Genomic DNA, 13991 nt, shown 5'->3' with positions numbered 1-13991 from the left:
TAAAAAAGTAATTCTATTAAATTATTATTAAATCTATTATTATTATTAAGGATAAGGATTAAAATAAGTAATTCATTACTATGAAGCCAGTGGCAAAAATAAAATAGTTTTAAATAAACCGAGTATTCTAGATTTTCCAGGAAGTACAAAGGCAAAAGTCAAACCCAGTTGAAGGTGTTGTATTAATGAATAACCCTAGTCTATAGAGCTGAACTAGTCTTAGGTTGGTCTGCTGCGGCTCTAGAAGAGGAGAATGGCTGAGAGGCATTTTGAGGGAAAAGAACAGGCTGAATCTTACCAGCGGTACCGGGTGTCTCCTCCTCAGGAACTCATAGATGAAGTGCTTAACTTCCTTCGAAAAAGAGTATGTGAGACGTGTATTTGGAAAAACTTTTGTCAGAATGACTCAGCAGTTTATGTATACGACAGTGTTACATTTGTCTTTATTGACGCTAAACTATAGAAAACAATCAAAGACCTGTGAATCAAGGCTGTATCATTGTTTATCTTGTAAAACACTGACTCTGTTGCAGACATGACTCTTCCGGAAAGTCCGGGAGTCTCCCGTTTATTGCTAGTGCAAGATTCTGCAAATTATATAATCCGTAAATCGAGCGTGCAAAAGAGAGAAATCCTGTTTCCAACTGGTATTAAGATATGTTTTCGTGACCCGATCACAAATGGTCAGTCAAGACACCGATTAACATGCGTTTCGAAAGCGTCTCCTGTGACCGCTTGCGTTCCTATTTATTATTTCGTCACACTACAATAAATCACGTTGGGCTCTCGAATACTAATGAACTCGTGTTATGCGGCTTACGCGAATAAATATAAGCTTAATATAATTTATTATGGCATGCCGTTCAGGAAATAATTATATTTATAATATGAAGTTTGAGTATATGGAACAAAACTCTGAATATATATATATATATATATATATATATATATATATATATATATATATAATGACAATCTGAGTATATGAAATGAAAGTCTGAATATATGGAATAAAATTCTGAATATATGGAAAGAAAGTATAACTATATAAAATGAATGTCTGAATATATGGAATTAAAGTCTGAATATATAGAATGAAAATCTAAATATATGGAATGAAAGTTGGAGTATATAGAATGAAAGTCTGAATATTTGGAATGAAAGTCTGAATATATAAAATGAGTGTTGTTTGAAGTATGACCAGCTGCTGCATAAAAAGTGTTGTAGTTCAACAAAGTATTGGAAAATTTCTGGGAATGACATTTTAAATGAATCACAACTCAAAAACCTATCGCTCTGATAATGAGGATAAAGCAATCTATGTATATATTAAAAATTAAAATAATTTTGGTAGAGCATTTGTAGAGCTTAACTGTAATGTCACAGCCCGGACATTGAGATATTTGAAAAGAAAGAAAATAATATGATTGAGAACAAAATGATGGTGAACCCTTTAAGTCTTCAAATTCATGTTTAAGTCATCTTTTTAAAACACATCACCACTTTGTTTACTTCTGTGAACAGATCCAGGGCTATCTTGACCTGGCAGTGGATGTGGGCTGTGGATCAGGACAGGGCACTGAGCTACTCGCCCCTCACTTTCTCACTGTGGTCGGGGTAGATGTCAGTCCAGCTCAATTGGAGATAGCTAGTGCCAAAGAGCACGCACCAAATGTGTGTTACAGGTATACACTACAAAAACGCCTATAAGAAAATGTAGTCCTGAAGAACAATTCTTCATTTCATTATCCTTAAAAAAAGTATCAGTACCATAGTATAGTGAGAATATCAAGGTACATGTCACATGTCCAAAGCTATGATAATGTGACATATTTGACACTTTTGGTTCTTTTTAGTTAGTGAATGTTCTGGATTAAACCTCACGAAAATGTGTTCAGGTCACATTCAATCCGACATTAATTAATCAATAAATGTAGATATATTTATATATTTATCATTGAAAAAAAAAAAAAAAATATATATATATATATATATATATATATATGTATATGTATATTGTTTTTTTTTTCTTTAAAAAAAATATTTTTCTTATCTATTTTGTTGCCCAGTACAGGTTATGCTCAGACTATTTTTAACTCTGTTTATCTCGCTCCATTAGAGAGAGCCCTGCAGAGGAGTTGCCCTTTGAGGACGATATGGCTGACTTGGTTACATCCATGACAGCTGCTCACTGGTTTGACCATCCGCGCTTCCTGCGGGAGGTAGACAGGATTTTGAGGCCAGGAGGCTGCCTTGCTCTGCTCAGCTACACTTTGGATTTTGACCTGGAATATGGAGAAAGCACTGCCAAACTCAATAAAATCTGTCAAGAGGTTAAATAAGCCAACAGAATGTTTCTTGAGTTGTTGTACATGGAAACCTGCTTCATAAATACTTGATATGAGACAACCAGTGTATGACCTACAGTATGATGCTTTATTTGAATCGAATGCTATCCTTGCATTAGATATCTACAGTGTAAATTACATTTTTTGATTCACAGCTCTATGCAACCCTGCACCCTTTTCGGAAAGCTCATATAGGATCCAGTTCTCGAGAGATCTACAAGAAGATCTATGACTCTGTGTCGTATGATGATAAAGAGTGGTAAGTCAGTGTAGGTTTTATTATATGTTATTATTCGCTTTTATTGCATATACGTACCTTTGCAATAATCTTGTAAAAACAGATTATTATTATTATTTTTTTGCATAAGGTAAATAAAAAGTCTTCAAACAAACAAACAAACAAATAAATAAATAAATAAATGCTTGTTATTTTGTAATAATTGTAATTACTTGCATATACCTTTAGGGGGGAAAATACTTAATAGTATATTATAAAGCTATATGAGTATATATTATTATTTTATAGATCCACATTTGAAGGCCTGTATTTGGTTTCACAGGCATGACTGTATGAGGTGTCGGATGATTATGCCACTGTCAGAGTTTATTGGCTTGGTTGAAACCTTCTCTACCTATCAAGGTTTCCTGGAGAAAGATCCTGTTGAGGCCAAGAGACTGTCTCAGACCGTCACAGACCGGTAAAACAGACAATCTCAGCTCATAAATTGCCTTTAGGGAAAATCATGCTCTGAAAGAAGACATAGGCAATAGATTTGCTCCAGTGTAATGCATTAAATTTAATCTACTTAAATAGACCAAGAGTGATGTGAAAATCTAAATAAGTTAACACAAGATAATTTAAGATCATTTTGTCATTAAAGTATTTCTTAAATTTTAATACATAATATTTATGCATACCAATTAATAACATTTTATTTATTGTTATTTTTTTTTCAGGTTATTGGAAGCAATGGGGGCTTCATCAGCTGACACAGAAGTAACAGTGGTAGTGAAATATTTTTACTTATTAGCCTCCAAACCACAGAAACCCTAAAATGATTTTTTCAAACACACAGAACCCTCTCTGTTTAAAATGTTCTAAAAACAGTTAAGCATTTGTGTTGTATTTCTGTTTCAAACTGTTTAAACAATAAACATTTAACATCAAACTTGGGTTTAATGTTTCTGTGAACACGATTAAATAATTAGCCATAGTGCTCTTATCACATTTAGCTTTGCGCAAAAAGGGCGGAATTTTTATTTGTGGCGTTTGATTCCATACGGACTTTTTATTGAATGAACGGAACAACTTCCGGCTTCTAAACCGCTCAGGCAGCGGAAATCATTAAACTAAGCGGAACTAATCTGCGCAGCATTCCACTCAATTCTAGTTCTTTTAACGACATTTAGCGTCTTTTATACAGAAGTTATTTGGGGGGAAACGGTGTGAAATTCAGTTTGAGTATCCTGATTATGGTGTAAACAGGGCAGTTCAGGGACTCTGACAGCGGCAGGTAAGTGCAATATCGATCGCAGCCGAGTTATTTGACATTTTAGGAGTTGTATTATGAATGTATAGTTCTTTTAACCCCCAAATTTCAGCATATAACACGATATTCATCTCAGTTCCGATGTAAATAATGCACTGTGTAATGGGAGTCAAAGTATAGCTGCTAATGAACATGTTAGCACATTAACGGCTCAAACCAAACCGGTATCTGATGATTATGAAAGTTGGTATTGTTTTGTTTCTATACGTCTGTATCTGATACGCTCATTATAGTCTCAGCAATATAGAAATGGGTTAGGAGTTTTAATATTCCCGTGCAGAAAGTGCTGTAGCGGTACAAGGGTATAGTAACAGATGGTAATACCATGGTACTTTGATTTATATAGTTGTACAGACAGATTACCCTATTCCTGTACCATGGCGTTCCAATGTACTTCAAATAATAGCATGATGTTGACACAATACACATGGTATTGCCATTGTGCACGTTCACAAAATTATGGTGTTTGTAGTACATATTAATAACCTGCTATTACAGTGAAACTATGTAACCAAAACATGGTAATTCTATGATACTTGATGCTTTTACATTAAAGCTGTTTGTCCTTTGTGTGCCATTTAATTTGCATGCATTAGTGGGAAGGTAGTAAGATACTTAGCAAGTCTGTTCTTCTCCCAGTATAATTTTGTTGTTGTATAAGTAATGTAAATCTATATGATGGTCTGTATAATGTGAGTCAATAGCTGCCATATACCTCATGTGAACTACAGTGTATTTTGCAGTTTGTGTAAAACAGTTCTGTTCTAAATCAATCACATTATGACATATAATTTGCATGATATTTACAAATTCACTTACTTATAATAATGTGTTTTCAATACAGTAGCTGCTTGTTTCAGAAGAATACAAAAACAAGTAAAACAGAATAAATTATAATTGATGTACAAACTGCAGCAGTACACTCTTGTTTTTGTTTATTCATTGCTTGCTAAATTGTATTTTTTTCTGCAGTGTATTCTTGATGTATTTAGTTTGACTTTATTATACAACGACAGAGGATTAAAACGTCGATAATACGTGCCTATCCAGCTTGAGGAATCTATTAAAGAATGTGAAAGAAAAAAAAAATATTTTAAATCACCCCCTTCATTAATTTAGTAAGTGTAGTATTTTGCATAGTATATATGGCAAAGATCATCAGTAGTAAACGTTTTTAAAGGATTTTGCAGATTTGGCTCTCTGTTACCCCAAACATAAATGAAGTCAGATGATGTGGTTAAAAAAAAAAATACAAAATCATTTTATTGAATTTGTTAATCTTTGTTATTTCAGCATTAATGAGATACTATAATACTTTTTATTAATATTTTGAATTAGTTTTTATTAATATATATTTCATTTTTATTTCAGTTTTAAAGTTTTATTGTAGTTGTTGCTTTCGTCTGTTTTTATTGTTTTTTTATATGTCTATATATTTTTTATTATTATTTTTGTGACATTTTGATTAATTTTAATACATCAGTTTAAACTAAATTATTATTTTTTTTTTTATTGATTTAACATTTATTTTACTTCATGTAACAAAAAAGTTAAAAACCCTGGTGTTTAACATCTTTGTGTGTGTTTGTGTTCTTCACAGGTGTGTGAGAGTGTGTATGTTGGTCTGCTGGTATGCTGACGTTAGCCAGTAAGCTAAAGAGGGAGGAGGGCGTGAGGGCCGGCCGGACCCCTGCAGGCTCCAACGATGCCTCTCATAGAGTGTCCATCAGAGATCGACTGCTCATCAAAGGTACCCATCAAACACTCCTTCTGTCTACTGAGATTGTGACACTAGAGCGTTGGTTTGTGCCTGGTGGTTCAAGACCAATTTTTAAGTCTGTTCTCATGGACAGATTAGGCATGGATGGTTTGTGTGACATAACTTTATGTACAAAAAACGTTAAAGAGATCTATCTATCTGTCTGTAATCTGTCTTTCTTTTCTATCATGATTCATCACATTGTAATTAGATCATTAATTACACACTTTTGAAAGAGTAGGGCAGGTCTGAATCCCGATAGCGTGATGAGTGGAGTTGTGTTATGCGGTGGCTGTCTGCAGGGAGTTGTGGTGTCAGTAAACTGGTATAAGGTGATGTGATGCAGGCCAGATCAGGAGAGCAGTAGACTCTATTTATAACAGACTGAGAGGAGGAGTCTGTATGCCATTACCAGCAGCTTAAAAAGCAGTTCCCATCCACAGTCAAACACTCAGGCTATTTTCTGATTCAGTGAGGCCACTGGATCCACCCCAACGCAACATTTAGAGATGGTATCGTGAGAATGCAGGTGGCCATATATGGCTGGATAGAGCTGTGTCTTGTATCTGTGTTTCATAGACCAGAGTTGCAATAATAAACAAATTCCCAAAAGAATAAAAGAGTATATCATTCTAAAAATATCTGCTCATGTGCTGATTAGTAAAAGCTGGTTTTATAAGTCTTACCCTTCAGTACTGAACACTCATTCTTTGATCTTCGTTTACAGAGGTTGCAGAACTTGAGGCCAACCTTCCAAGTGAGTATATTCAGGCCATTTTTTGTGCCCTTTAAGGATGCACAATATATTGGCACCATTTGTTAAATAATTATTTACAGTATGGAGAGTATCAGTTCTTACTGTTTTGTAATGATTATTGAGTAAAGGACAGTGAAAATCTAAATGAGTAAAGGCAGTAGGTATGTAAAATTATCTCTTTTTTTTTGACATTTGGGCCAGTTTTACTAAACAGGGCAAATTAGTGCGAGAGCGCAATACCAAAATGGGAAATTTCTGCCGGTGATTTACTAACAATGTGCAAATTAAAGAACACAGCTGCAATGTCTCATTTACACATCGACCAATGCAATATACCAAATGCAGTGCAAATTAGTATAGTCGCAAATAAAGAAATAAAAAGAAGCAGAGACCAAAAACTGAAGGTTTGCTAGAAGTTTTGATAGATCTGGTATTGCGTGACTCCTTGTTGAGGGTTCCAAGTCGTCTTTTATTTCCTGAAGCAAATTAGAAATAACATGGCTTGGCAAACAGTATGTTCGAATGAAGGGTTCTTATGGCATTCCACATAAGTTAATACATGTGGAAAAAATCATCTCCCTTCTACCATTCTCTGCGGTGTCTCCTCCTAGCAACAATAATTTCAGTCATTTCAAGCGCAAAATTGTTTAAGACATGCTTTTTTGGGTGTTAAATAAAGGTGCAAATGCCAGAAATTTGACAAGTGCAAATGTTAGTAAAGCACATTGTCCAGTTAATTAGAATACTCTCTTCCTGTTAATTTTGCATCTCTATGCTTACTTTTCTTTTTAGGAGAAATTTAAGAGCACAGTCAAAATTTTAGGAGCACCTTCTAATTAATAATCAAAAAGTCTGATCAAAAATTAGCCTTTCCATTATGTGGTGATATTTGACTCCATAAAGTGATTTAAAGGGGAATTTTGTTTTTACCTTTGTAATGCCATTTTTCTAACTTTATTAAAAGTATGTCATCTTTTATGTCAAATTTGTAAAAAAAAAAAAAAAAAAAAAAAAAAAAAAAAAAATCTCTCTCTCTCTTATTTATTTATTTATTTATTTTTTTTTACATTTTTTTTAAATTAAATCAACAGAATAAGAATAAGTTACCAGTCAAATGAAATCAGTATTAACAAAATTAATACGAAAAAAGTTGAACGCACTAGATTAAAAACTAGTTTAAAAACGCACATTCATAAACGAGACACCGCTGTGTTTGAATGGTGATGTGCGGTGGTTCAGTTGTGACTTGTTTTTAGACTATTTTTGACGACTTAATAGAGCAAAATCAGGTAATAGTGTTATAGTCAGACTACTTAAGTCACTTAATATTATCTTTTTGTTTATTTACCTGTTGTATTAAATAAATATCTAATTTACAAACTCCCTTAAATATCTTTAAAAGCTGCCACTCTCACAAAGTTCCATTATAATAAACAAAGCTCTCTACACTGCACAATGAATCTCTTATTTACACTCTCGCTACATATATCTGTGATATATTGCTCAATGTTGCAAAAACAGCAAGAAACCTTTGAAGCTCCCCTCAGCACAAACATAAATATGCTGATCGGGTCAGTCGCACATGGTGCTCCTAAATATTTTTTCTTAGTCGCACGCAGTCGTTTTCAGTCACACTGTAGAGCCCTGTCCAGTAAGGTCACGTGCAAAAATAACTGTCCACGCCTTTTCAGGGCTAATCCTTCAGTGCGCGTCTTTAGTAACACCTGACAGTACAATTTTAACACAAAACGATGGCTTGCGCTGAAGCAAGCTGTTAGTAAAACTGGCCCTTGCTGTCATTTGTGCTTAAAAATGATTAATAATTCAATAACTTTTAAACAAACGTTAGCAAATCTTAAAATAAATATGCATTTTCACACTGTACATTATAGGGTTGTACTGTCTAAATTCATTTATAGGATTTACCATTTTTATGTTCTTTTGACAACATGAAAATAATTATTGGCTTGTCAGTATTGCCTTGGTTTTTGGGATGCATCCCTAAAGTTCTTTCTTCATACATCTACAGACCTGTCTGGATATGTCAGCTTAAATGCAGTGTTAATTTCTAGTTTTTGTAATTTATGAACCAATATTCTAAGCATTAATATTCTTTCTGCAGATACCTGTAAAGTAACATTTCCTGATGAAAACAAACTTTATCACTTCCAGTTGGCCATTTCACCAGGTAATTCTGACCTATTTTCTGAAAGGTTAAATAGGTGTAACAGTGTAAAAGACTTTAAATATTCATCACCAATATTAAGGCCTATTTGTACAGATCACAAGTATTTAAAATAAAACATTGTATGCTCATAAAGCCTTTCACATTCACTAGCTCATGAACCAAATTCAATGTTATGTTTTGGTAATATATTGTCTTTTTGGTTGTGTCTTGAACCAGTAGAGCGAACAAACACAAATAATTTGCAGTTTCATATCATATTGTTTTTTCACAATGCTCTTTGTGTGAATAGGCCTTTGCTTGTCTTTTTTTTTAACATTGCAAGTATCTGTCAAATGTTTTCTAAGTGAAAATATAACCTTGCATTTCTGCAAAACATCTCATCAGATGAAGGCTATTACCTTGGTGGGAAGTTTCAGTTTGAGATTGAAGTTCCTGAAGCCTATAATATGGTGGTAAGTGCCTGTGACATATCATGAAGTAATGAGGTAATGCCACACTTATTCACTCGCAGTGCTACGATGATTTTATTAGTCCATTCGTAAGCGGGGCTGTTAAATAGATGTTTACGGGCATTACTGATGCTCTGCAGTGTCTGAATTCAATAAAACAGCTGCCTGAGCGTGCCCACACATGCACACATGAATACACATACTCATCCTTGACCGCAGATCACCTGTAATAGCCCAGTAAAGACTGTATGAAGATCTAGACATGGACCCTCAACGCTGGCATTGGCATGAAGTATAGGAATATACAGTGATTATACAGCTGAAATAAGTGACTAGAACGAAATTAAAACTACAATTAATCTTGTAGACTACTTCTATTGTACTTTTATGGTGCTTTTAATCTTGTTAACTTTTTATTTTAAATGTGCAGGAACCTGGGCAATCTGCAATATCTTCCTTTCTGTTCTTTTAGAATGACATCCTATAAACTACACACAAATTCAAACATGCACTCTAGGTGGCGCTGTAAGATAACGGTTTTCTTTTCTGCTTTCCACAGCCACCCAGAGTCAAGTGCTTGACTCGAATATGGCATCCAAACATTGCAGAAACTGGGGAGATCTGTCTGAGGTATTTATCTGTATTTGTCATTTATGCTTAACTTAAAGGGGACATCGGATGCAAAATTCACTTTTGCATGGTGTTTGCATGTAAATGTGTTTTAGCAGTGTGTGGACACAACCATCCTACAATGATAAAAATCCATTTTTTTTTTTTTTTTTTTTTTAATCCCCAGAATAGGGTTGTAATCGTATGAGATTTTCACGGTCTGACAATCGTCTTAGAAAATATCACAGTTTCAAGCCAGTTGTACGGTGTCTGCCATTTTCTCCACGCTTGAGCAGCTGTGGCAACAATAGTGTCTTGTAAGCAATGCAGGTGTTTTGTAGTTGCATGTAAAAGTAAACATGAGTCTTCATGAGCAATAACTCATTATCATTTGGAGAGACATGCGCCGAAACAGGTTGTTGTGAACAGAGCTGTTTTTGACAAGGTAAAAAGGGTGTTGTTTTACATGACCATTGAGGAATTTTAACCGGAGTATGTCGCAGACATTTCATGAAGACCCTAAAAAATCTGGGCATCTGATGTCCTCTTTAATGCGTCAGACTCCGTATTTGTGTTCTTTAGATGATATTGTTTTTATGTTAAAATCTCTCCTATTTATTGCAAGTTTATTGCGAGAGCATTCAATTGATGGTACTGGATGGGCACCCACTCGTACTTTAAAGGTAATTTGTGTTTTTGTAATGCATCTTGGGAAATTCATCACAGAGCTTACTAGGCAGAACTGAATTGAAATGCTGAATTTTTATTCTTTCTGTCTTTCTTTCTTTCATTATTTTCAAACTAAACAGCTTTCTAAACTATCAGTTTATTCTTTTGATGCTTTTCCAGCATTAATATTTTCTTTAGAAAATGCAAATTAACTAACACAGCACCCTGCTTTTTCATTGTTTTTCTGATGCTCATGTTTTGCATCTAGACACTGCAATCTAAAAATGCAGAGCTCAATTTAAATGTTATGGCTAATCTGTATATATATCTATATATATATATATATATATATATATATATATATATATATATATATGTATTTATATATGTATTTGTTTTACCCATGTTTTGTCTCTAGGATGTAGTATGGGGACTGAATTCACTCTTCACTGTAAGTACACGTGGAACAATCTTGGATAATCAATTTTTTACATTAAAATCCTCATCCTTGGGCTGGAAGACCAATTTGTGTGTTGTTTCTTTTACAGGATCTTCTTAATTTTGATGACCCACTGAATATAGATGCAGCGGAGCATCATTTACGGGACAAGGTAGAGCACCAGCACACATCGATACATATTTACAAGCAAATCTACTGGCACAGTCTTTTGTAATGGTTAAAGAAAAAACTAAATTTTAGGATCCTGATATTATGTACAGTTAAAGACAAAATTTTACTTGCACCTTGCAGAATCTGCAAAATGTTAATAGAAATAAAATAAGAGGGATCATACAGAATGCATGTTATTTTTTATTTACTACTGACCTGAATAAGATATTTAACATAAAAGACACTTACATATTGTTCACAAGAGAAAATAATAGCTAAATTTATAAAAATGACCCCATACACGTGATTGAATGATCCACAGCTGTGTTTTTTTTGTTTTTGTTAAGTGATAGTTGTTCATGAATTCCTTGTTTGTCCTGAACAGTTAAACTGCCCGCAGAAAAATCCTTCAGGTCCCACAAAAGTTTTTCGAATTTGAAGATCAGGGTAAATTTAACTTATTTTATCTTCTGGGGAACATCTTCTGTAGCTTTTAAAGGGTAGTACTGAATGAATAAATATGATATTTAGGAGAAAAAAAAATGCAGGTGTGGATCACACAGTATTAAGCATCAAGTGTATGTAAACATTTTAACGGGGTTATTTCTTATAGATTCAACTATTATTTTCTCCTGTGGACTATATGTAAACGTCTTTTTTTGTGAAATATCTTATTCAGATAAGTACTAAATAAAAAATAACATGCATTTTGCAGATTCAACAAGGTGTATGTAAACTTTTGACTTCAACAGTATATTATATTAACAAAATAGTATTGAAAATGTCATAAATGATCAATATATCGCTCAGCCCAATGTGCAAAGCATTTGCGGATATATGTTTTATCCAAACCCATCCTTAATGCTTCCTGTTTTAGGAGGATTTCAGGAACAAAGTTCAGGACTTCATCAAAAACTATGCAAGATGATGTCTCTGTCGAGCCACTCTCCCACGCATGTGACTTTGCAGATGTACGTTGAACCAGACTGCAACAGAGACAAAATCTCAAACTATTAAAACACACTTGGGGAAAGAAGAAAGATTAAAAAAAAAAGCGTAATGAATGACGCCGCGAGTCCCTGATCAAGATTTGGGAGGGGGGAATGTGGGCCTTACTGTCCATTTTCAATGGCTTTTTTTGTTTTTTGAAGCGGACGCTCATGCAGGTTCTTCTAAATCAAGTTTGCTTTTACTTCCCCCCCCACAAAAAAGAAAAGAAAAAAAGAAGTACAAAGATGGTGATCATGAAAACGAGGACGTGTAACCTCTCTGATGTCACCTCCTATGCTAGTGCCTCTGTGTTTTTTGCCACATATAACTGGACATACGTTGTAAGCCAACTTCTGCAGCCTGCTTCTTCTCAAAACTTGAACACTGAGATTAATTTGTTCATAAGTGATGTCATAGAAATCCCAAAGTTCCATTGGTTCATTTGCTCTGGGGGGAGGAGTCCACCAATGAGGAATCGCAAAAATAGATAGCACTGATGTCCCACGGAATACGTCGGTGGATTTCCGAGCGGATTCTGTAAAGCCATTTCTTGTAACTCTGCACCTCCCTTCATGTAAAATCACTGCAGTTATCAGACTACTCCGTATCACACGTGCACACGCGCAAATATCAGACTATCTGTGGGTGCCTATGAATGAGTTATGAAACTGTTTCAGTTCAAATATGTGAGGTGTTTGCGGGTGAATCTCACGAATGTCCGGGTTACATTTTTATGGAAGCCTGTTTCCACCACGGGATAAAAATAAAATATGTAATCGTGACATTATATCTAACAATTCAGGCTTGATTGTAAAACACACAAACTCAGAATTGTGATATAAACTCAGAACTGTAAAAAAAAAAAAAGTCAGAATTCTGAGGTCAAAAAAAGTCAGAATAATGAGATATAAACTCAGAATTGCAGAAAAGTCAGAATTCTGAGATTTAAACTCAGAAATCTGACTTTCTGAGTATATATCTCACAATTCAGAATTTTTTTTTTGTCAGAATTCTGACTTTTCTCTGATTAATTTTTTTTTCCCCCACCAGAATTCCAAGTTTACATCTCGCAATTCTGTTTTTTTATTTATTCTTTTTTTTTTTTTTTGCCACGGAAGGTAATTGAAACTGAGTTTATATCTCATAATTTGGTCAGAATAATGTCAGAATTGCAAGTTAACATCTCGTAATTTTGACTTTTCTAAGAATTGCAAGATGTTAAAAACATAAAAACATAAGAATTGTAGTATATAAATGAATTGTGAGATTAAAAAGTCACAGTTTCCTTTATTATTATTAATATATATATTTTTTTATCCTGTCGTGAAAACAGCCTTCCCTACATTTTACCCAAAAATCAAAGGAGAAAAACAAGAAAGTCTGTTTTGCATATAATGAAGATGTGCTGATAAAGATTTTGAGTTTAGACATTATTTTTATGATAAATTAAGCATGTTTTCCCTGAAATTAAAATATATATATTTTTTCCTGCATTGGGGCAGTTAGCATTTTGTCAAAATTATGCTTAATTATCATCAAATAATATAAAAAGCAAAATATTATTTTTGGGGTGAAATAAGACCCGGATATGTTCTGGATGGGTTTCGTGAGATTCACTCTTGCTCTTGTATGCATTTTCGTCAGTGTATACACGTTCAGCTTTACCGATGTGTGCATGTACACAAGAATACCTGTATGCTTGTATTGTGTTTGTGTGAAAGTTAGTGTGTGTGTTTGAGCGGAAGAGACTGGGATTTTAATACATGTCTGATTTGGTAGCATGCACTGGGCTACTGAACTGCTCAGCCATAAAGCCTGTTCAATTAGTGAGGATTTACTTTATTTAATTTGATTTCTTTTTCTCCTTAGAGGTGTATATCCATTTGTAAAGTATATTAAAGAGGAATTCTACCACTAAGTAAAGATTTTGAGTAATTTGTGGTTGAATTTTTACAGTTTGCTTTTACAATTTGTAAATTTTCTCAATCTAGTGAGCCGCTTACCTAGACAGCATTTTTAGGCATTGTATCATTTGAATTTGCACAAAATGCTGTTTAGATAG

At 34.0% G+C, this 13991-nt stretch overlaps 2 protein-coding genes across 2 annotated transcripts; both read left to right on the top strand.

The window, feature by feature from the left end:
* The first annotated feature begins 180 nt into the window (after window positions 1–180).
* si:ch211-93g23.2 (uncharacterized protein LOC100005086 homolog) lies at window positions 181–3517 on the top strand. Its single transcript, XM_051118041.1, has 6 exons — window positions 181–364; window positions 1525–1685; window positions 2120–2333; window positions 2504–2607; window positions 2909–3046; window positions 3306–3517. The coding sequence occupies exons 1-6, from the start codon at window positions 254–256 to the stop codon at window positions 3400–3402; spliced, it is 825 nt and encodes a 274-aa protein (XP_050973998.1). The 5' UTR covers window positions 181–253; the 3' UTR covers window positions 3403–3517.
* A 123-nt stretch (window positions 3518–3640) lies between these two features.
* ube2f (ubiquitin-conjugating enzyme E2F (putative)) lies at window positions 3641–12048 on the top strand. Its single transcript, XM_051118051.1, has 10 exons — window positions 3641–3862; window positions 5499–5648; window positions 6385–6414; window positions 8537–8602; window positions 8987–9054; window positions 9611–9681; window positions 10286–10343; window positions 10748–10780; window positions 10878–10940; window positions 11817–12048. The coding sequence occupies exons 2-10, from the start codon at window positions 5531–5533 to the stop codon at window positions 11865–11867; spliced, it is 558 nt and encodes a 185-aa protein (XP_050974008.1). The 5' UTR covers window positions 3641–3862; window positions 5499–5530; the 3' UTR covers window positions 11868–12048.
* The last annotated feature ends 1943 nt before the right edge of the window (window positions 12049–13991 follow it).

This window comes from Labeo rohita, chromosome 1, assembly GCF_022985175.1.
Source record: "Labeo rohita strain BAU-BD-2019 chromosome 1, IGBB_LRoh.1.0, whole genome shotgun sequence".
Classification (NCBI taxonomy): Eukaryota; Metazoa; Chordata; class Actinopteri; order Cypriniformes; family Cyprinidae; genus Labeo; species Labeo rohita.
Note: the sequence above shows the minus strand (reverse complement) of the source record. Positions and strands in the feature narration are given on the sequence as shown.